This window comes from Bemisia tabaci, chromosome 3 (assembly GCF_918797505.1).
Source record: "Bemisia tabaci chromosome 3, PGI_BMITA_v3".
Lineage (NCBI taxonomy): Eukaryota > Metazoa > Arthropoda > Insecta > Hemiptera > Aleyrodidae > Bemisia > Bemisia tabaci.
In genome coordinates this window covers 21,182,598-21,207,055 of record NC_092795.1, presented here as the reverse complement: position 1 = coordinate 21,207,055, position 24,458 = coordinate 21,182,598, and the positions used below count along the sequence as shown (strand labels likewise).

The following is a 24,458-nucleotide window of genomic DNA, read 5'->3' as shown; positions in this document are numbered from 1 at the left end:
AGCTTTTCCGTTTGTTTTCAGCTTTGAATTCATAATTGGATCAATTCTCGGCATGGACTTTTCAAAATTGCACTTGAGACGTGCCAATTTACAAAATGTTTGCAAGGAAGCACCCGGCACCTCTGTGGAGCTGCATACCCTCCAGATCCTTTTTCATGAGGTGCCTCCCCCTATCAAAGACAAATCCTAGTCCCATGCAAAGATAGGACCGATGTTTACGGCTGGTGCGCGCGGAAAATCAGCGTTTTTCTCTGAAGATCCTACAACGCGGTGGGATGATTATGTTGTATGAAAATAATTGCTCTCGTTTTGACGGTGTTTAAGTTGCCTCCAGGCTTGATCCGCGGTCATCCTCGCAGTTTCGCACTAACTCCGCTCCGGATCACTCAAAACTTCAAAGAACTTCAGAGCATTTTCTTCTTGTGTCCCAGGATATTCATTTTTTCCAGATTTTGAGCTATCGGCGATCGGTCAAGATGAACAATCTTATGGTGTTTTCGATTTTGCTGTACCTGCAGTATTTGTTGGCAGTTAAAGCGGTTAGTATACATTTCGTCAAAAATTAATTATTTTATAAGTCTGAGATATATTTGTTGTTTCTGATGCCTCTATCATCATCATCATCATCATCATCATCATCATCATCATTATCATACTCTTTGCATCAGAGTTCACGGGCACGGTGAAAATTACTTTTAAATTGCAAAAATCTTTTGTGTACCTGGTGCACTGGAAAAAAAACACATTGGATCTAGAGTCCAGACTCTTAAAAACATCGACAAAAAAAGTACTCTTGATTCAATCAGAATCTAGCTTAAATCAAGAACCAAGCCTCTTAATTTAAGCGGATTTCGTCTTCGTTCAAGCAAACCCTGGTAAAAATTGGCGATAAGAGCTGCGTTTCAAAATACCATAGGGATTCTTATGGCCGGCTAAAGAAGGCTACAGATAATCATATAGCTGTCTGTAGAATGCAGAGAAAATCACACGGCCGGGCTATACGAAGCGATAAAAAATTATGCAGCCGGGCTATAGTTCCAATCGCTGGGCTTTACACTTTATCGCCTGGCCGTTGCTTTTTCGCCATCGATTTTAAAAGGCTATAGGAAATTGTGTAGAAATTCGTGCGCTTTGGAAATCATTAAGTTTGATACCGAACCACCTTAATATTTACAAAACACACATTATATTTTCCTTTAATATATATTTTTTTTCATCAATTAAAATGAGAATGATCCATACAGGATGTGCAAACATTTCAAAATCATGAGTTGAATAACGCTGACTCTGCCAGATTAAATATTAGAGCCTAACACAACGTGGAACGGCGACGCACTGGCGCCTACAAACCTGACAGGGATACTTCACGCATTGCGCAACGCGCGAAGTATCCCTGTTAGGTTTGTAGGCGCCAGTGCGCGTTCCGCGCTGGCTGCCCGCCTGCCGCGCGCCGCAGCGTGCCACGGCGCTTGAAGCAACTATTTCACACCAGAGGTATTGCACAGCATCATACGAAACTGAAGGCGCTCTAATATATTAGTAATGACGGGCATCCATCAAAAGTACGGAGCTTTCCTCGTAAAATAAATCAAGATACTACGGCCCAAAAAGAGAGCAGTATTCGAAAAACTCACCAAGTCCTAGCATCCGTAATTAGTAACGTTTAGCATACACTTTATCGCCTGGCTGTTGCTTAATCGCCATCGGCTATAAACGGCTATAAGAAATTGTGTAGCCGGCTATAGAAGCTATTGGGAATCTTACAGCTAGACCTATAGACTGTAAGTCTATGGTATTTTGGAACACAGATTCTATTGCCAATTTTTACCAGGGAAAATCCGATTGAATCAAGAGTATTTTTTCTTGTCAATGTTTTCAAAAGTCTGGACTGTAGATCCAATGTGTGTTTTTTTTTTCCAGTGTGCATTATTTGTAAAACCGTACGGTAAAACATCAGACATATACTCTTTCAATTTGAAGTTAAAACTTAAAAAAGTTAAAACACTCACGTGTACGTAAAATCGTGCATATTAAACTGATATGACGTGCACGCGTGAGTGTGTGTTCATGATATTTTGATTCATTTGAATGAACTTTACCTTAAACAAAGCAAAAATGAAAAACAAGGATTCTTTACTAGACCTGGTTAAGACAAGAATACCATGGCAATGTTATGTCAACATGTACGCAAAATGATTCAAGTTTACGGCTCACCTAATAAATTATTGTGCCAACATTGAACCTTCGCTAAAATTATATAACGTTGGCCCCCGATGCACTGAAAAAAATGTATGCACTACGCAAAGTATGGGTCGGAGCCACATACAGACTGTAAAAAAATTGATGCCGACCTAAGAATAGAGATAGAGTACATTTCAGTATTTACATACGAAGATTATGGACTCAGAGAGCATACCTCACGTACCCAGCGTCCATCATGTATGGACCCAGCGGCGTCTATACCGCATGAACAGTAAGCTCACCTGTAAGCTACACCTGCTTTTCCATATACACAACATCTCTGCTCTGGTTATGAAAGCCAGACTGTATGTAAGAGCAGTTCATACTTTAGATTTTCCAAGGTATGTGCTCTCATCACGACCATTTTTTTTTTCAGTGTGGTGCTATACAGACGATATTATTTACTGAGTACTTGGATATTATTTCATTTAAAAGTTGAATTAGTGTTACCATGCAAAATCTCGCCCCAGTATTGAATTTTCATTTCTTGAATATTTATTTCACCTCGCTGTTTTTTCAACATTTATTTAACATAATTTTTATGAAATTTTACGAATGAATGGCGATTAGTCGTTGAAATGTAATATAACCGGAATACTCTGCAACATCGCATTTGGTATACTATATTTCGGTTTTTACATCGACGTGTAATTGATTAACAGGATAAGTGCTCGTTCGTATGTTATGGAAGATTCTAATTCCTCGTTAAAAATTTGCCCCGGGTGAGGATCGAACTCACGACCTTAAGATTATGAGACTTACGCGCTGCCTACTGCGCTACCGAGGCTCTTGAGAACCGCAGTGCATCCTCTCAGCAGATGAGATTGCACCACCCTCTTGCAACGCTACGTTCTGACCCCTGTGCCAGTGCCATCAATACTGCTGTGATAACGAAGACAGCATTAAGTGCATTTCTGCATGAGCCACAGTGGCGAGGCGTGAATGATCGATAATCGATATTTCCTTGTTTGAAGCTGTGGTAAAGAATCGATTATTAATGTGTTCGTTGCGAACACCCTCTATATCGATCCTTTGCCATAGGTTTAAATGGCAGATCGATCGATACATCGCAATGCACGCCACGCCGCTGATGAGCCATGATTAGCACATGCTTTAATGTGTCTCGAGGTTCATCCCAGCCGCACTTATTGCTCTCTTCGCTATCAAGGCAGAATATTACATAATGAACGTCGCGTCCCGCCGTTTTTAGTGTAGGTACATACAAGTGTTTTTGTGATGAAGTTGGACCAAAAAACAGGAAAATTTAAAAAAAAAAAAAAAAAAAAAAAAAAAAAATTCGCCATAGTAAAAAAATGAGAGAACTGCGCAGTACACCTAAAAGAATTCGCAAAATTTTGCGTAAAAAACTCCGATCATCCCAAAATTGACTTTTCAGGAGCACTTAAAGTCTGAGAACGAGATACCGCAAACTTGAGAAGAACACGATTAAAATTTGAAGTCAATTTGATTGAGAAAGGTATGCTTTAGCATTTATATAAATTAACTTCTGATTACATTTATCTTTAATACCTAGATGTTGCACTGAACTTGAAACTTTCGATATTTTTTACACTGAACTTGAAAATATCTTCAAAAACAAATATTTACTGAAGAAAATATATATAAAGTCGCTTTACAACGCACTCTGGCGTTCCACGACACCCAAACGCCACATATGCCTGTCTTCCCAGACGTTCTCGGGCAACTGACACCGCAACATCTCTTCGTCAAACGCCCTGCCGCCAACCCTTTACGGGACGTCCCCGTCGCCTCTTCCCAGGTGGTACCCAATCCAAAACTTGTTTGGGCAACCTCTCCTCCGACACTCTTTGCACATGCCCATACCAGCATAACTGCCTGGACATGACGTCGTGCACGATATCTTTCTCAACCTTCATCACCTGGCGAATTCTCTCATTACGGACAAGGTCCCGTCTCGAAATGCCGGCAGATCGCCGCCAAAAATCCATTTCAGTTGCCCTCAACATTTCTTGCGTTCTTTTCGTCAAAGGCCACACTTCACTACCATAGAGCACGATACTTTTAACGATAGAGTCATATATCCGGTGCTTGTTTGCCTTTGAGATGCTCTGATCCCAGAGCACCCCGTTCAGTATCGCGATGGCTCTCCTGCCCTGGATGATCCTGTCCTTAACTGAAGAGAATAACTACGATAATAGTACCTTCAAGTATAAGCTAACAACTGAAGCCGTTTAACTTAAAATTAACAGAGGTGATACGGCCGTAAGGCCGTCACTTTTGTGCTCTTGCCATCGGCTCCAGACACTCGATTCAAAACAATTGTGAATTTCTTTTCAGGTAACTTTAATTTTGACTTCAACTTTTGACATAATGTTTTTAAAGGATTAGAAAGTTATTAACAATATTAAAAAAAAATTTAAAAAAAAAACAGAAAATAAATAATTTTAAATGGAGCCCCCCCCCCCCCCCCCCCACGTGGACACTAAGAATTTCGAGCTTTCGTGCCTTTAGGTCTTATTTTGCCTTACTTCATCACATTCAAACATTGTCCGCGATCTAGGCTCCGGGTTCAGAGGCCGGATTTGCTTACTGCTTCTCCATCCTAAATCAACGGGTTTGGAACTAGATTCTTTCCATTGCATTCCGCTGATTAGTTTATTTACTTCGTATTGAATATACTTAGTTTTATTTTAAGAAAAAAAAAAACGGTTGATGCATAGACCGCGACAGGTGGAGAAGAAACAATAATGAGAGATCACGAATAAGACGAGTTTACAAACTCTGAAACTCATGACAGTACGCCGCACAATGGATCGAGTCAATTAGAGAGGTCGGACAAGAAATTTTTGACTAAAACCGCAAATGATGATGTTAACTTCGTCACAATTTTAATTTCAATGGGTGTTATTAGAAGAAAATTGTACGAAGAAACCAATAAAATCACTTTTGGAACCTCAAACTTTTGTATAAACGGAGTTATGAGCTTTTAAAGTTTCCAAATTTTGTCCGACCTCTCTGATTGACTCAATCCACTGTGCGCCGGTACGGTCCTCGCCCAACTTAGCAATCACAACGTAACTAAGGGATTTTTTCTCTGTAGGATCAGGGAAACCAAGGACATCAAGGACAGCAGGGCAATCAAAGCGAAGATCAGGAAAAGGTCAAAGCTATCTACCAAAAATGTCAACAAGAATCGATGGCAGAAGAAAGTAAGTTTTCACATTTTGTCTTTGCACATTAGTTTACCTTGCCTAAGGAGTAAATAAGCTGATCAACTCGAACACTCAGGACGTTCAATAAGAGCATTCCAATGCCGCTAACCTTGCAAACATAAACGACCAACTAGTTTCACCTTTGCTCCCAATAAACTATGAATTCAAGACGAAAATTACCGTCGCAAAGTTTACTTTTTGCAAAGAATGTACCCAAGTTGCACAATCCCAGCAACATTGAAATGCTCTAAGTTCCTTTTTGCAAAATGCAATCCAATCGGTTGTTGCTGCAAAAAAATAGTTTCCCACAACCTGCTGTACAATGCTCCAGTGACCATGTAAGTTGGCCCGAGCACTATAACTTTTCAGGAAGAAAGCCTTTCCCCTACCTGGTTTCTCACTTAATATCCGTCCGAGTTTCGCATATCTTCCGTTTCTCCTCATCGCAGCTTCCATCAAACCGCAATTGCCCGGAAACTAGGACCGCACATCTTATCTGATAATTCGCCCTTTAGACCGATTCTGGGGGGTTAGGCTAGACTAGTCGATGAGTCAACTGTTGATCTAATTTCATTACGTGAACGTAGAAGAAAAACGGGGTAAAAAATCACTAATGTGTGATCAATTTTCAAGGACAATTCTGTAATTTCTCCTACGATTTTAAATAGATTAAAACGCGTAATATCCAAAATCTAAGCTCAGATTCGGATTCCTCGTGAGAAACTAATGCGATTTCATGCATCAAATTTTAGAATAGCGTGAAGGAAAGAGGTTTAATGACGTAAAAAAACACTAATGTGTGATCAATTTTCAAGGACAATTCTGTAACTTCTCCTACGATTTTAAATAGATTAAAACGCGTAATATCGAAAATCTAAGCTCAGATTCGGATTTCTCGTGAAAAATTGATGAGATTTCATGTATCAGATGTTAAAATAGCGTGAAGGAAAAAGGTTTAACGACGCGTATAGATTCTGTCGTACTTCCCCTTTGAACTACGCCGCCGCCTGTCGCCCGAGTGAAACCGAACGGGGAGGCGCGCGCCGACTTAGCGCCGGCTGAGCGTTCGGTTTCGTCGCGAGGAATTTCACACGATAAATTCTTATTCTTCCTCCTCCGCTGACCCACTGAGCACTACCCATGTTGCCACGTTGGATTCATATGCTCGAATCAGTATGTCTACGTTACGTCTCTTTCCTTTACGCTATGCTCGGGTATGATACATGAAATTGTATCAATTTTTAACGAGGAATCCGAATCTGAACTTCGATTTTGGGTATCACGCGTTTTAAGTCAAATTTTCCAAATTCGAAAATCTGAAATGACTGGCGTGGTTTAAAATGCCATCTCGGCTCCTGTTCGATGGATTTTCCTGAAATTCGGTGTCAGGGTATGATACATGAAATCGCATCGATTTTTTACGAGGAATCCGAATCTGAGCTTCGATTTTGGGGATCACGCGTTTTAAATCAAAATCTGTCAAAATTCAAAAAATTCAAAATTCGAAAATCCGAAATGGCTTAAAATGCTATCTCGGCCCCTGTTCGATGGATTTTTCTGAAATTCGGTGTCAGGAGGTATTTTTCGACGGGAAACTCGAATTTTTAGTCCATTTTTTAAAATTCTCAAATTCAAGATGGCGGGCGTGGGCTAAAATGCTATCTCGGTTTCTCTTTGTTCGAGTCTTGTGAAACGTGGTATCACACGGTATTTTTCAACGGAAAACTCGAATTTTTTGTCAATTTTTTAAAATTCTCAACTCCAAAATGTTGGATGTGGCCTAAAATGAGCCCCGGTTCTGGCCTCCGTTTCTGTTCGTTAGAGCTTTGTGAACCGCGGGATCAGGGGTACTTTTCGACGGGAAACTCGAATTCTTAGTCGATTTTTTAAAATTCTCAAATCCAAGATGGCGGACGTGGCCTAGAATGCTATGTCGGCTCCTGTTCGATGGATTTTTTTGAAACTCGGTGTCTGAGGGTATTTTTCGACCGAAAACTCGAATTTTTACAATGTTTAAAAATTCTCAAATCCAAGATGGCGGACGTGGCCTAGAATGCTATGTCGGCTCCTGTTCGTTGGATTTTTTTGAAACTCGGTGTCTGAGGGTATTTTTCGACCGAAAACTCGAATTTTTACAATGTTTAAAAATTCTCAAATCCAAGATGGCGGACGTGGCCTAGAATATGCTATGTCGGCTCCTGTTCGATGGATTTTTTTGAAACTCGGTGTCTGAGGGTATTTTTCGACCGGAAACTCGAATTTTTACTATGTTTAAAAATTCTCAAATCCAAGATGGTGGACGTGGCCTAAAATGCTATGTCGGCTCCTGTTCGATGGATTTATGGCGCCCCCTTACTACATGCCTACCCTTGTATTTCTGTACAGCCGCAAATTTAGGGTCAAGGGACGCCTGACCGTCTATGGACCAGGTGGAGTTTTTGTCCTGAAATTTTACCTTTAGACGGCAATTCTCTTTATATTTTGTCTATGGTTTTTATGCCCCACCCCCCTTTCTCGCGGACTCTCTTTTCACTTTTCTTGCCTCCTTTTCCCTTACATTTCTCCCTTCTTCCTTGCTTTCACTGCCCAACCTTGTTTCCTTTTCATTTTTTCCCCTTGTCCTTTCTTCATTTTTTTCCTTTTCCTCCCCCCTTTTTTCCCCTCTCTTTTTCTTTCGTGGCGCCCCCAAAGGCTGGCGCCCGTGTGCGCCGCACGCCCTGCACACGCCCTAAGTCCAGGCCTGTCAATAAATGAATGTATTTGTGCAGAAGGGAACTACCTGGAAACGGATGAAATCAAAAGGAACTGTGTGTTTAGGCTCCGTGTACCGCATAGGTACTTACCTATACCCGGTTCCTTCTAATTTAATGTATTTTTACATACATAGTTCATTTATTGGCACCAATACGTCAAAATCAACATGGAATATTGAGAAAATTATTAATATGGAGCAAATAGCAGTGATCGCGATAAATAGCGATTATATTGGTGGCAATATGTCGATGTGTTATTGAAAATTGCGATATATGGCGATTAAATCGCTACACATCGCAATTTTTGGTTCGATAAAATCGCGATCAATTTCCGTCAGTAAAATCGACATTAAATCGCCTTTAATCGCGATAAATTACTGGGCGATAAAATCGTGATTTTATCCCGATAAGATCGAGGATACTCGCTCAGATGTTGATGATTCTAGCCATTTTATCGCCGATATAATTGCTATATATCCCGATTTTTCCGTTGAAAAATGCTACTTGAGAAAGGGGAGACGTTGAGTATATAAATGCACCTTAAATACCTAAAGAGGGTCTTGAAACAGCCGACATTTTTCAAAATAATATTCAAGGAATTTGACACTCGTCAGTTTTTCTTCGAAATTCTGCAGAGTTGAGAATTTCTCTAGCTTCACTTGTCCTAGCAAGGATTTACTGTAAGTAATTCGCACCAATGAGCTTCTCGGCATATTTTCATGGACGTTATGTGATTGGTTCTTTATAACAAAAAAATTTCATTTGGTAAAAAAATGACAATGGCGTCGAGCTTCCTGCTGAATCAAAGTGACTTGACTCAAAGATAGTTAATGTTTGAGTAACATGCATGTGAAAATAATGATAAAAACTAATTTGTCACCCAGGAAAATCATGTGAAAACTGTGAAATCGTGCAGTTACGAACTGAGAATACTACAACTGAAGTAGGTACTGAACTGACCACATCTTGAACCCAAAATAAGCCACAGGCACCGCCGACATTCGGCGCGCCTTCATTTTTTTGTTTGGACTACATGCGCTCCAAAATACACGTAAGCGCTATCCTCGAATCGACGTAGCTTATTACGCACACCGTCTGAATCACGATTGTTCCAGTGGCGTGGCGCGCTTTGCGATGTATCGATTGTTATGCCATTTAAACCTATGGAAAAGGCTCAATAAACAGGGTGTTAAAAGCGGAAACTTTAATAATCGATTCTTTACCATATGTTTAAATGGCATAACAATCGATACGTCGCAATTCACGTCACGCCACTTGATTGTTCCGACAAAACTTACAGAGTTCCTACTGAACTACGCTGGAAAACAACGTGTGCTTCCAACATTTATCAAGTAGGAGGTGTGTGACGATATCGTAGTTAGCTTTCTGATCAGCGTCCATTAGAAAAACCAATAACTTGTTTGGAGATCGATATCCGGATTTGCAGTCTCGCGCAACGTTTTCATGAAATTCATGAAAAATAAAAATGCTTTGAGATAGTAATAAAATGATCCAACTGTGTAAACTGTATGCGTGTAGGTAAGCACATACATGCCAACAGAAGTGACTTCAACGAAACAATAAGAAAATATGCTGATGTTTTGTTTCAGAGGATTTGGACAACTTCAAAAAAATGGAGATGCCGTCATCAGAGAAAGGAAAGGTAAGTGAGGCAGGGGAAGAAAGCCATTCATAAAATAACAAGACGCAATATTCAATCTGTTCCTCCTTTTCATATACATCATCAATACAATAACTCATGTACATAAGTTGGTATAGTACTGTTTCTGCGAAAAGTAATTTCCCCTATCCCGCCATACATTGCTCAGGTTTTTTTTCTCACTGGTATTCGCGCCTGGAGCAGGCTCGGACTGGCCATAAGGCCAATCTGCCATTGGCAGATACGCCCCCTTTGCGCGCCGAAAACGCGCCCCTCTTACAGATAGCAAAATAAGAAGAAAAAAAAATTACGACCGAGAATATTTGAGAAAAATGTATTAAATGAACGGAAGAAGAGAGAGTTAGGAGTAAAGAAAGGTGCTTTAACGCATGATAGTGGTGAACAGAGGTCCAAGAACTACTTTCTGAAGCGTAATCAATTTTCTGTGAAATTTTCACCTTCTTCTTGACATACAGGTGCTTTATCATCCCCCTCCTTCATTCGCTATGTGTAACTCCCTAGGAAGCGATGGTCGGTTCGATTTTTAGACATACGCATCCTTTATGGACCTCTTAAGAGACCTTTAAACATATTTCCTCCTTTTCAAATGACTATTGATTTGGACATACCATAGCATAGCTCGGGCAAACTTAACCTTAATTTATCTCGAAATTCAAAAATAAGAGACATCTAAAATGTAAACGCGATACAACTATTCGCGCAAGACGGATGTCCAATTGTCCACATTGCATATGAAAAATGTAAGACACGATGCCGTGAGTCGTGAACTCGCAATGCTCTGCTCTAATTTGAAGCAACATTACAAATAAGACAAACGCAAACAAACACAATATGGAAATAAAGCGAGGGAAAGGGTGCGCGTTAACGACGGCGCAGAGATACAACTATTCGTACTTGATGGACGTCCGTGCTGCATCTGAAAAATTGAAGGCGCGATGACGCGAAGCAAGAGCTCTCAATGCTGTTCTTCACGTTCAATTTTGCAATGTTTACTCCGTGCGATCAATAAACTTTGAACCTGAAAATAGCGTAAACTTGTGCTGATTTTCCAAAATCTTCTGAACCCCTCTCCACGTAGGGATAAGGAATGCCCAGCCAGGAAATATCACATTACGCCCCTTTAACCAGCCAAGGGTCTACGCCCTCAGATGTGAGCCAGTCCGACCCTGCTGGAGATGGTTAAAGTGCAAAACCACAAACCTCCTTTACGGTCTTTCAAAATGTCTGCTCCTATTTTATTTCCGAGGAAGAACAACCCATTTTTATCGTTTGAAATTTACACAGAATATTCACGTAACATGGAAGAAAAATCATGTGGAAGTTATCAAGAAATTCCGTTGACTAGTTTTCCATCTAAAAAATTAGGTGCCTACCTGCGTATGTGTGCAACATCACAAACGAAGATACGCGGTTTCGCATTTTGTCCATCGATATATGTACAGCTAATCCGTTTGCCTTTCGTTTAAGAAGACTTACTTAAACTTCGCGTTTACCAAGAAGTCAGATGGGACAACTCACACTATTTTTTGAGAGCCGTAAATGACCTTAGTTATCTTGGACACCTTTAAATTTTCCGGTTGATCATAATTTTACGAAAACACACATTCTTTCCTAAGTAAATCGAGCGATTTTTGGGAAATTGTGTTTGCAATTGATGGGTGATGGAAAAAATTAAGGTAATTTTCAGCTTTGGCAGCAAGCATTAAGCGGGAGTAGTCCCTTGGGATACTGGGATAAAAGAAAGAGCGACGCCAAGAATGGCACAATTTGGGCCAGAAGGGATTTTTCTGAAACCGGGCCCAAACGATACCTTATGATACCCTAAAACTCTGGTAAAAATTTTAGCTTGAGTATACGTACCGTTTTCGAGAAATGGGGGGGGGGGGCAAAGTTGCCAAATCGCCATCATTCTGGACAGCATTTTTACAGCAAAAAGACGGGAAAAATGGACGAAAAAGTTACACTATTGATGGGTTTGGGCTGTAAATGTTCTTATTGAGCCCCCGTGCATGTAACTGTGTTCAGTTTCAAAAATTTTGGACGTACAGTGGTCCAAAATGGGGAGAAATCGTGGACAGATAAGGATTCTTTGTCAAACTTTTTAAAAATGGAAGTAAAATTGTTGGTCTCCTGCAGAGATCATGTGAAACAATGTTCTTATCGGTCTTCAATGCATTCAATTGAGTTCAGTTTATCAAATTTTCATCGCACAATGGTCCAAAATGGGAAATCAGTGGACAAATTAAGATCTTCTGCCTAACTTTTTAAAAATGATGTACGACTATTGGTCCCCTGCAGAGATCATGGCGAACAATGTTCTTATCAATGCATTCAATTGGGTTCAGTTTATCAAATTTTCATCGCACAATGGTCCAAAATGGAAAATTAGTGGACAAATTAAGATCTTCTGTTGAAATTTTTGAAAAATAACATGAAACTATGAGGTTTTTCACTAGATTCGAAAGGTGTAAATTCAAAATAAGTTAGTAGCCAATAAAAGCTATCCATGTTCACTGTTTTGAACTGAACAAATGAGGTCTGGAAACGGTAATTCAGGAGGAACTTAGCTTTTGGATCCTTAAAATCCGGCTAACTGGGTGGTTTTTGTCCTAGTTAGTTGTCAGAGAATAATTGTAGTTAGAATAATACTTTACAATAAATCCTTTCTAAGGATTTAGGAAAGGTTAGGTTAGGTTAGGTTAGGTTAGATTTCAACAGAAGATCTTAATTTGTCCACTAATTTCCCATTTTGGACCATTGTGCGATGAAAATTTGATAAACTGAACTCAATTGAATGCATTGAAGACCGATAAGAACATTGTTTCACATGATCTCTGCAGGAGACCAACAATTTTACTTCCATTTTTAAAAGTTTGACAAAGAATCCTTATCTGTCCACGATTTCTCCCCATTTTGGACCACTGTACGTCCAAAATTTTTGAAACTGAACACAGTTACATGCACGGGGGCTCAATAAGAACATTTAAAGCCCAAACCCATCAATAGTGTAACTTTTTCGTCCATTTTTCCCGTCTTTTTGCTGTAAAAATGCTGTCCAGAATGATGGCGATTTGGCAACTTTGCCCCCCCCCATTTCTCAAAAACGGTGCGTATACTCAAGCTAAAATTTTTACCAGAGTTTTAGGGTATCATAAGGTATCGTTTGGGCCCGGTTTCAGAAAAATCCCTTCTGGCCCAAATTGTGCCAAAAAACGGTCGTTTTTGGCGTCGCTCTTTTCCATCATTTCAGACGCAAAATGTATACGAATCAGTGTTGGGTTTGGATGGATGGGCGGTTATTTAGAGGACTCAAATTTCACAGCAAAATGAAATCGATAAATTAGAACTTTCATTTTGAAAAATGCTACTCGGGACCCGAACGTGGATATTCTTATCGCGTCATTTACTCCGTGTCCTCTTGGCCGGTCTTAAAAAAGCGCGCGATATTCGAAACGGCACATGACCATCAGTCCTATGACCACCTCCTTCCTCCCTACCGCGCCTATCTGGGCCCAAAAAGAAAAGAAAAATCTGAGTAAAAAAAAAAAAGATTGGTCAAAAACAAATATTAGTCTAAATAAAACATTGGTCAGCAATCGCAAACTAGAGCAACTCTGAAGCAGTTTATACTTATACACCATGTAATAATTTATGCTTGTATTTTACATTTTTTTCAGTGCATGATGGCGTGTCTTATGAGAGAGGCCAAAATTGTAAGTAAAAAGCTTTGAGCGTTCTTTAAGCATTATTATTTTTATAAGTACGCCCCTAATTAAAAATTGAACGATGGCGGGATACGTCCTCATGACGTTAAGCTTTTCTGGGATAAAACATTTAGGCAATCAAGATACTTGTGAGAGTGTCAGCGTTGAGGCATTCAATTATTTATAACAAATTCAAATTCACTAACTAAAAAAATAAGATTAAATCGTCATAATTTCATTACAGCATCGCAGTTGTAAAGACACCATTTCAGCTTGTCTAGTTTTTCGTTTCTCCATACACGTGATTCCTGATTACGTGCCGAATAAAGCTAAAAATTATGGTATGAATGCCAATGATAATTACTACTTATCAAAAAAAAAAAAAAAAAGAAGAAGAAGAAGATAAATTTTGGACAGTTTATGAGTAATATCCCCCCCCCCCTCTCTCTCTCTGAGGTGTGCTGCTGGTTTTCTATTTCCTTTTTCAGTCTGATTATATTTTCCTGCACAATTATTTCTATATTTTAGATTGTTAACAAAAGATTTTCAAAGGATGGTGCCATGGCTTTAGCGCAGAGGTATTACAGCACTCAACCTCAGAATATGGACAAAGCAAAGCAGGTCATAGTAGCATGTGATAAGCAAGGTTAGTTCTTGTTTTTGAAATAAACATTACCACTGTCGGTGACATAGAATTTTTATTAATTCCATTCATTTTATACGTGCTTGATACCGTTATGACAGGACAAACGGAGCTCATGCCCTAGTCTGGAGAAGGAGGGGCAGTTTCCAAGACAAATCACAAATTCACTCGAAATTTCATTCATTCAAGCTCAATCAAAATTGAGTCGTAGATCCTTCATCTTAAGTTGATGCAAGTTCGTGTATGTACCTAGGTACTACTTTAGAAACAGTCTCCTATCATCTCCCGAATTCTTTGTAGAGACGGTTATGTACCTAATAGCCAAGGATGCTGAATGTCTATAAATAAAATAACTAACTAACTATTATGTGAAACATTCTTTACTTTCCAAGATTAATTCATTAAAAGAATAAAATGGGTTGAAAATGCTATCTCATTTGAGAGACCTTTGTCTTTAACCCCCCCCCCCCCCTCCCGCCCACACTTCTAGTTACCTGACCCTGACTTAAATCCTCCTTCAAAGTCATCATGAGAACCTGAAATGAAATTTGTATGTTCAGTAAAACAGACATGACCTAAATGGTGACCACGAGACAAACTTGTTCAAACAAATGAAAAAAAGCGGTAATACAGTCTATGTTTGTACCTCATACTTAGCTCTGTTTTCTTACTGCTTTCTAGTTGAACATGAAAGGAATGAGTGCAACATTGCAGGAAAGCTAGCAGAATGCGTGGTTACTGAAGCTCAAAGGGTAATTTTATCTTGTGAATTTTCTGATATTTTTTCATTTTTCTCTTGTTAGACACGTACATTAAGATGTCTTGTAATTGCACTTTTTACAAGTTTCAAAAACAGGTGATAAAAACCTGGTGCTAATTACCATTTTGTCTAAAATTCTTCGATATCATTTTTAATTTTATAACAGCTACATTAAAATCAAATGAGACAGCAAATTTGCAACATTGGCAGTCAATTTCCATGCTATTTTGTGAAAATACCTGCCTAAAAAGTCCATTGAAAATGAGAAGGCTGAATGAAATGATTTAATCCAGTTTTTTTAAAGTTCGAAGTGTGCTGAGTATTCAGATTTTTTTTATTTTAAAATATTGCCAGTCATGAGAACCTCAAAAGATTTTACATAATTAAACTTGAAGCAGTTGATGAAAATTGTTAAGTTCTTATTTTACTTGAACAAAACTTCACGGAGCTTTCTTAAGGCTTTAGAGTATATTTCAGACCTTCCAAATAATGATATGGGGAATCAAATAAGTACCTATTCTGAAACCCTGTCTACATACAGCTACCAGCTACAAAATTCCATAATTTCATGGGGGTGTTTATGAGCAATTTTTCAGTTTTTTATGTGTCATATAGGCAGATTTATGTTTTCATTTAAGATTTAGCCTTTATAATTTGAAAATATAATCATCTCTTTTTTGCTTCAACAGGTTGGCTTAACATCAGTGCCCAAAGGCTAAATCACCCCAAAATCTATCTACTTCCAATCAAAAGACCTTTAAAGTGACTATTATGTTGGAGAGACAATCAAATTAAGGAGAGATCTTAAACCGAAATCAGCAACAGAGGGCCATTAGTTATGCTAAGGAAATTATTTTTAAGCTAATATTTATCTTTTATTACTTTAGATTTTTATTTTAAGTATTTATTTCTGTACAAAAGCAGTATTGACTGCATAATTTATTATATTGAAAATAAAGAAGTTTAAAGTTCAAAAAAGCTTTCGTAAATGCTCAAATCAAAGTTCATTGGTTTCTCCTTATAATTTCTATAGAGAACGAGACGGACAGCCTTAAAATTTCTAACATCAATTGTATGTATTTAGGCTAAAAGGAACTCCATGCAAATAAATTAAATCAAAAGGAGATGTGTGGCATTCAGACCCTGTGCACAGTTTCTTTCAATATACTTCATTTGTGAACAATTCCTTTCAGCAAAAACACGTCCAATTCTTGCCTGAGAACTCAACATTTTCCATATCTGCCAATCTAAAAGTAATCTCACTTGCAAATCAAAGTCTGTTCCAAGTCAAAACTTGTAACAATTTAGAGATTTCTTGTGTGTGCTGTGCTGTTCTTCCAAGAAAATCTTATTTAGCATGGAGTATCAGATATGAAGTTTGCTATAAAACCTGACTCAGAATATTTTCTGAATGCAGTGCATAATTCTTAAAGGCTTGTAATAATTTTGGTTCCCTCTGGAGGAAGGAAGTTTTAATTGATATCCATCAATTAAAACTTCCTTCGAAACTTCCTTCAATTAAAACTTCCTTCCTTCGAATTAAAACTTCCTCCTTCTTACGATTTGGCAAAACTTATAAGTTACCTACATTAGGATCCCCTAATGTAGGTAACTTATAAGTTTTGCCAAATCGTAAGAAAATTTGGGTTGTACAATGTACAATTGGTGTAAACAAAAAATACCATTGAAAATAAACAAATTACTTTAAATAAAAACACAGATACTTTTTTAAAATAGAATTTGACATTTATTAACAGAGCATTGTGCTATTTCAACTTCATCAGCTTTGTAGAAAAATTAGTTCGTTTTGAGGAGACAGTGCAACAACACCCCATGATGCAAATAATTTTGAGAAACTTGTCTATTTCTGGGAGGATTACAAATTTGAAATTTAGATGTTCCACAAAAACAAGAAGTGTTGCATACTTCCTAACTTTGATTTTTAGGGTCGGTTTTTATCCTCGCGAAGATTTTCTCCTTTTTTGTTACTTATAATTGACTACTTATGACAAATTAAGTTATTTATTTCATGGTATCCAAAGAATCATTATTTAAAATATTTAAATGATGAAACAACTTACAAGAATTAACAAACTGAGAGATAAAAACAAAACAGATAATACAAAATATAACAAAAGAACAACAGGGCAAATGCTCAAATATAGTCAAGTAACATACATGATGGCCATGAAAAAAATGGACCTTATACGGACTAGATATTCAGATATAAGGTTTAAAAGATGAGTCAGAAATATTAGTTCCTCGATGCAAAATGAAGCTCTAATGGAAGCAAATCTTACAGGAGAGTAATTTTTGTCAAATGAGCTTGTTTAGTAATGTTTAATTCCTGTATTTCTGAAAACTTGAGAGTGCACAGAGTTCACAGGAATTTTCCTTGGTGCATTGAAACAATAATAATCCACAAAAGACGAGCTCAAAGTTGCATATTTGGAGCTCCCATCTAAGCGCGCGTCGGTGGGTCACTAAAAATGGCTGCAGCAAACGCCCGTCGGAGAATGGCCCCGCTCGTTGAGTTAACTCCGTAGTGTTCTGTAGCCTGCTCAAGAACTGTAGAAAATCGCGCTGCATCGCGTGCAAACTATAGGACGCTGCAGTGATTAACTCAAAGAGTGTGGCCACTCTTCGACGGGCGACCGTGGCGGCCATCTTGGATGACCCGCCGACACACGTTTACATGCCGCAGCTCGAAATATGCAACTTCAAGCTCGTTTTTCGTGGTTGTTATTGTTCAACAAACATCAAGAAAAATTCCTGTGAGCTCTGTGCACTCCCTAGTTTGTAGACATGCAGGAATTAAGCATCACTAAACAAGCTCATTCAGTTGAAAAATCGGAATTTAAGTTTTTAGCAAAAAATGCTCTTCGCTAAAAGCCGACTTCAGTTGCACTTATAATGTTCTCAGACCTTTTTGACAGCTGCTTAACTTCTTTCCTGTGCTGCCTATCTCATCAAAAACCGCAGAACTTCACTTCGGACTAAGAGTCTTTTTTATCACATGCAGTTTTTATTCTTTCAGGATGCGTACTTTATATTCTGTAGTGTGTACCCTGAAGTAACTAATTTTGCGGGTATGAAAGTTACCTTGTTCTATAGTACCAGATTCAAAAATCACAGAATCTGAAATGCAGAACCGTAATTCTGATGTAGCACAGCACAATATTGTACAGTGGCAATGTAAATCCTTCCTTCACTTTCCTTTGAAAGTCAGAGTAAAGAACCCTGTTTAGCATTATTAGAGCTTTCCTTCCTTGGAATTCAGGATCTCTGATGGCCAAAATGTGCTGAGTTCTGTGTAAAAGTATCTCAATTTTGACGAAGATCCCTTTCCCCTAGGATGTTCACTTGTAGTAAATAAATGATTTGAACCCCTCGATTTCCCCTTTGTTAGGGTGTACTTGAAAATGATTATAAAAATAATCCAAACCTTAGCATTGTCTGATTAACAGTTTCCTTCAGCAAATAGAGTCATATGATCTGAGTTATCATTCATTTTACGTCGCTTTCATTTCTGGGTTTCAAGCACAGCCATGAGAAAGTTTTCGATTGTTCTAACTCAGGTAAATTGATGTAAAAATGATCATGTTCATAATTAATCCTTCCTGAGGTAGAGAAAGGTATGTGCCATGTACCTTCCTGAGATTTATGGGGTATCAAAAAGTGCTCCACAGGATACTGCAAAAAAGCGAAGTATTAAAATTAGAACAATACAAACGAATTGACAAAGAAAAAGTGAACAAAGATGATCAGATAGATTCCTGCTGGTGCAGATTGGTAAATATGTGAAAATAGCAGACCAGCAATGCATTTGTGACCGTGTGGTTAAAGGCAGACTTTTCAGTACAGAGGAATTTTTAGCAAATTGGGTTTCAAAATAGATCTTCAGATATTGACAAAGAACTCTTTCTTGAGCCCTACAGATTAATTTGCGAGCATTTTAGCTAAGGTTTGTGCCAATAGGGTGTGAGGTTGCATTGTAATCCGAGAATTTCCTATCCTGAACCGTCTAGATTAGAAATTAGAATTTTAAAAAGCTTTTCCTGGAACTATATTTTTTAATTGCCAACTTCAAACTGCAGTAACTTTGGTTGCTTTGACAGAAAGACAATGGCAATCCTCCCCCCCCCCAAACGCTCATAGAACCCTCCTTTAAGCTCTGGTATCAATAACTTAATTTTGAGTATTAATAAGACAAAGGTCTCCTTTTCCATCAACGGTCACATTTTAGGTGGAACATCTGCCGTTTTCAGCTTGCTATTTGTTACTGAAAGGAGGGAAACAAGTGAATGAGGCACAAGTGACAGATTGCAGCATACGAGCCCGGTGAAAAATTGGACAGAAGTTCCACACAGTCAAACGAAGCTCGAATTTCAGACTAATAAGTCAAAAATCAGCCACTTTTACCGGTGAATCTCGTTGCCAAGAACAATTTTAAGCTTTTTTTCATTATTTTTTGTCGATCACTTTATATCGAAAGAGTCAGCATCAACTGTAATTTTCATAGCTGGTGAGCCAAGGGGTGAAAATTTACAAAATCTGTGATTGTTTAATAATACCAAGTGAAACCTTTAATCATGACTCCTTTTTCTTAGGACTGAAACCATTTACTTGTAACATTTAAAAGCTGAGCTGAAGCGCCAAGATTGAGGTTGCCACATTTTCATACTGCAAAGACTGTCGTAGTGACGTTTAATGTGTGACTAAACTCAAGTAGCTTATTGATTTTTCTATGAGCGGGAAGTTGGATTTCATGCATCGAAAAATGCTAATATCTTGATACAGAATTACTTTCAGGAATTTCCTCTGTACAAATCGTGTTCAACGTGAAGTTTTGATGAGAAAACATGTATCATAGTGCTTGAATTTGCAACATTTCTTTTGGTTTACTATTGATCATCTTATAGCATAGCTTTATTATTCTTGATATTTTGTCATGTTCGTCTCTTTGACTCAAAGACACGGATTGGGCTAATTCGGTGCTTGATTTTACACTTCAAAACTAGCAAGAGACTAACCTGCAACGCGGTTTCATAGCCTATCCTGTAAGGTACTATTTGATGGGACTGCTGCCATAACTTGAAAGTTTTTCGCAGTTCAGTGGTGCTTAAGCTGGATTTGTGACCTCGCATAAAATCTTTTGAGATGAAACATGTTCCCAGAGGATTATGTAAAGCTGCATACAATAAATAATTGTCATCAGAAGATCTGAAATATTATCCAAAAAAAAAAAAAATATGAAAGGCTCAATTAAAGACCGAAACATAAAACTTTTAGATGACCCTCAGAGATAGAAAGTCATTAGATGAGTGTTCAAGTATTGAGTGATTGGTATTCAAGGGCTTTATTTATCTCAACTTCTTAAAACAACTCTGATTTTGAAACACAAAGCTCTGCACCAGTTTTTGGGAATGATTTGGTCCCCGAGGCACCCATCTTGCGCGCAATTATAGTTTGGATGTGTTGGTTTAGCTGTTATGTTCATTATTGTAGGGCCCCTGCATCCACCACAGGAAAATTGTACTTCCTGAAGGAACGACTTAAACCAAGGCCTGTCATGAAAGGCGTAAAAATTACACTTCCGCAAAGGGCAGCAATAAGAGGGCAACAATTCTCATGTTTCTAGGTTAGTTTAATTTTTAAGAGATTCCTTTAAGATTTTTTCTTTCTCTCACTTACTTAAGGTTGGTATCCTGAACCATGCATATTTTTGTCCACTTCAAACATGGTTGTTAAACTTCGAACATTTCAACACTGAACTTTGAAAGAACAGCCAAAACTCTGCTCACTTGTAATTAGAAGATTATCCCTATAATATTTGTGCTTTTTTACCCCTCAACCTCTCGTGAGGGGAGGGGACGAATTTGCTGTTTAAGTGGAGGAAATTTCACCTTCGCATTCACCCTGCTTGATATAGTTTTGGTCCAGCATAGTTACTAGAAGGTAACAATTTCGAAAAACAGCAATGATTAAAACAGTCTGTCCAATGTAACTTTCTTCCTGTGACTCACTGTACGATAAGGTGTTTGTCCAAAATATATCTGCCTCTGATCCACTATAAAACAAACAGTTTGTCCGGAAACTCTTCTCTCTCCCCCCCCCCCCCCTCCAAAAGCACACCACAATGGAAAAATTGGACTGCAGTTTCCATTTAAATCAATAATATTGCAATTTTTTGACCATGAAATTACAATATTTTTGCACCATTTGGTCAATAAATGCCAATTTTAAATAATCAATATAATAAGTTTCATGCATTGAGAAGATAGAAAATTTTCAGTGCAGCAAAAAAAATCAGATTATTTCAATTTTAAAGCGATAAATTTCAAAAAGAGGTGCCCCCTCTAATAGTAGATAGGCAACATATACAACGCTCAAATATACAGTTGGCAATAATTTCACCATGTTATTTGCAGTTTATTGCAACCTGTACTACTTGGAACGTCCATGACTCACTGAGTGAACAGGTCCCCTCATCTCACATATCCGCACTTAAAACTTTTGAAGCTTACCATTTTGCGACAGCATAGCTGATTTCGATTTGACAAAGAATCTTGTCCAGTATAATAGAATTTCATTTGGAGGTTCTTTTGTGCTAGACATGCATTGTGAGGGCTATTACCTCTTTATTTAGGATATGAGACTTTTTTGTTACATAGAAGGAAAAACTTGTAGTTTCTCTATCCGAGCTAATTATGTTTGACGCCACTTCTTTCAATAAATTTTTCAGTTTTTCTTTCCTACGATAGAACACTTAATACAAATTAAAACTTACTCATTATCAACGAAGAAAATGTTGCAGTGAGAGGTGACAAAATTCATGTCAGGGTCCTTGTAACTTTTCATGTGGTTCCGTAAAAAGACCAGAATTTTTTTATTTTGCGCCACAAACGGGTGTACAACCATTTTTAACTGACAGGATATAGAAAAAATTATGCTTCAAGATAAAGAAAACCAAATAATATGCATTGAACAGAAGGTCAAAACTTCTCGATGAAAAACTTGGGCGGAAAGGTTTCTTCAGAATCATATAGCAATGGCTTAGCGCAAAGAGGTGTAACTACCGTTTTTAAAAAATCCAGTCATTCATAATCTTGGTGTCATGGTTATTTATAATCTCAGTAGGTGGGGCTCTATATATTTGAAACAATTTGGTATTGGTGCCTATCAGCAAACAGAATATGCAAAACTTCACAATTTGTCCACTAATTTCCCATTTTGGACCATTGTGCGATAAAAATTTGATAAACTGAACCCAATTGAATGCATTGATAAGAACATTGTTCGCCATGATCTCTGCAGGGGACCAATAGTCGTACATCATTTTTAAAAAGTTAGGCAGAAGATCTTAATTTGTCCACTGATTTCCCATTTTGGACCATTGTGCGATGAAAATTTGATAAACTGAACTCAATTGAATGCATTGAAGACCGATAAGAACATTGTTTCACATGATCTCTGCAGGAGACCAACAATTTTACTTCCATTTTTAAAAGTTTGACAAAGAATCCTTATCTGTCCACGATCCCTGCTAAAAATTTTTCATGGAATTCCATGGTATTCCGTGCTGTTTCTCATGGAATCCCATGGTGAAGACACGGAACTCCATGGAGACTCCATGAAGACTCCATGGAGGAGGCACGGAACTCCATGGTGACTCTTTGGGTTTCCGTGGAGACTGCATGGGATTCCATGGTGGCAGCAGGAGATTCCGTGGTGGCTACATGGAATTTCAAGGGAGCGTAACGGAATAGCAGAGAACATGCATTGGAACACCGCGAAACACTAGAGACCACCACAAGAATAAACATGGTAATCTGTAAGCCTTTGATCATTGACAATCAGCAACTATTTGCTGTTTCGTTATGGATCATAGAATTAAGTTGAATTACTCACCGAAGTTCACAAGTGAGGGCCACTAAAATGTTTCATGTCATCAGTTATCACAGAATAAGTCTTCATTAGTGCACTGAAATTTCTACAACCATGGCATTCCCAAGACAATGCCCACTATTTAACGATAATTTAATAATTGTACCAGTAGGTAGCAACTACTTTCTGTACGGAGAATGTTTTCATTTAAAATATGATGAACTCAGAGATTTGCTATGGTTGACAGAGATGTAATAATAATTTGCTGCTTATACTCTGTTTAAGACAACTGAAATAACCGCAATAGTTTGTCAAAAAACAGAAAACACGCAGCTTCTTCGAACCTGTAGGTACAGCTTTAAAGTCTGTCAATTAGAGACCAAACGTCTGTGTTTTGAAAGATTAGTTTAGACACTAACTATTCAATAGGATCGCCTTTACTGAGGCTCAACCGTCATACTTCCAAATCTCCTGTGTGAAACCAACATTGAATTGTAGAAAGAACCGAATAGCGGTAATAGCAAAACCAATGAGAATTGAGTTGTATCTATCAGAATTTTTTCATTCTATTTCTACGCATGGTCAAAATAAAAATTTGAAGATCGATTACCAAGAGTCCATCGCGATACACTGCTGGCTTACTTTCAGGTTAATCAAAATTCACCAACTTCGAGGTAACATTACTTTCGTAACGAAGAAGACTCGAATTCGAGCTGATACTAATTAAATCACATAAAAAAATTAAAATTTGCATTACTGGCAGTGATAACCAACAACTCATCTTGTGTTTACAAAGTGATTAGTTCCGACTCCAAAACAAAACCTGCGTTGCAATCCTGCCGGCCTGCCCTGTTTCATGAGTTTCATGTTGAAATTGTATAAAAATAAAAATAAAAGCAAGAATAGAACGCAAATGTTAAAGCGTGTGAAGTATGAAACATTATCGGCGTTACGCATTTCAGTAATAAATGAGCGAATGAGTTTTTCTAGATCATGCAGATTTAAATAAAAAATCCTCAATTCAATTCGGCAAGTCAGGAGATGTGCCGCCCCGCCCTGCCCTGTCGGTATTTTGAGGTTAGGTTATCAACGAGGCGTGAATCGTCAGGCTCAATGAAGCTCTCGCAAACCATACAGTAATTCTCAGAAATTTATATATTTCTTGACTTCCTGCTTTCGCTACATCACGCCAAATCCGAGTTGAATGCAAGGGCCTTGAACTGAATCTAGGTAAGTCATGAATAACAATGATTAGCAATTCCTATTACTGAATGTAGGGATAGGCACCAATAGTGAACTATCAGCCACTGATCTGTAACCTCTCCATAGAATCATAGCATTACAGTTATTTCTGTATTTTGATAAACTATTCTAACATTCTTTGTTGAATAGTAGATTCGTATGTGCTCATCATTTTCTCTATCTTCTCCTTGGTCACTCCTCCGAGTCTGCACCCCAAACATGAACCGTGATCGATTATTGGTTACAGTCTCCCTTATCGTGTTTTCAGCACACGGTCAACATTCTAACTGCATTCCATTCCTAGCTGCTCATCAGCTCATGTCATTGTCCTCCTCAGGGATAATATCAGATAT

General features: G+C 38.2%; 2 protein-coding genes and 1 non-coding gene across 3 annotated transcripts; 1 reads left to right on the top strand and 2 right to left on the bottom strand.

Moving 5' to 3' along the window:
* Positions 1-332: 332 nt before the first annotated feature.
* Obp28a (Odorant-binding protein 28a) lies at positions 333-16,196 on the top strand. Its single transcript, XM_019040666.2, has 7 exons — positions 333-539; positions 5,324-5,432; positions 9,799-9,851; positions 13,547-13,582; positions 14,102-14,219; positions 14,898-14,968; positions 15,666-16,196. Exons 1-7 carry the CDS (start codon positions 477-479, stop codon positions 15,693-15,695), a joined length of 480 nt encoding a protein of 159 aa, XP_018896211.2. The 5' UTR covers positions 333-476; the 3' UTR covers positions 15,696-16,196.
* On the bottom strand, positions 2,956-3,028 carry TRNAM-CAU (transfer RNA methionine (anticodon CAU)). Its single transcript has one exon. It is a non-coding gene; the product is annotated as a tRNA-Met (tRNA).
* A 1,540-nt stretch (positions 16,197-17,736) lies between the features above and the next one.
* On the bottom strand, positions 17,737-21,922 carry LOC140224155 (mitochondrial ribonuclease P catalytic subunit-like). Its single transcript, XM_072297587.1, has 3 exons — positions 21,767-21,922; positions 20,010-20,199; positions 17,737-18,669 (listed from the first exon to the last, which is right to left on the bottom strand). The coding sequence occupies exons 1-3, from the start codon at positions 21,895-21,897 to the stop codon at positions 18,484-18,486; spliced, it is 507 nt and encodes a 168-aa protein (XP_072153688.1). The 5' UTR covers positions 21,898-21,922; the 3' UTR covers positions 17,737-18,483.
* Between the last annotated feature and the right edge of the window lie 2,536 nt (positions 21,923-24,458).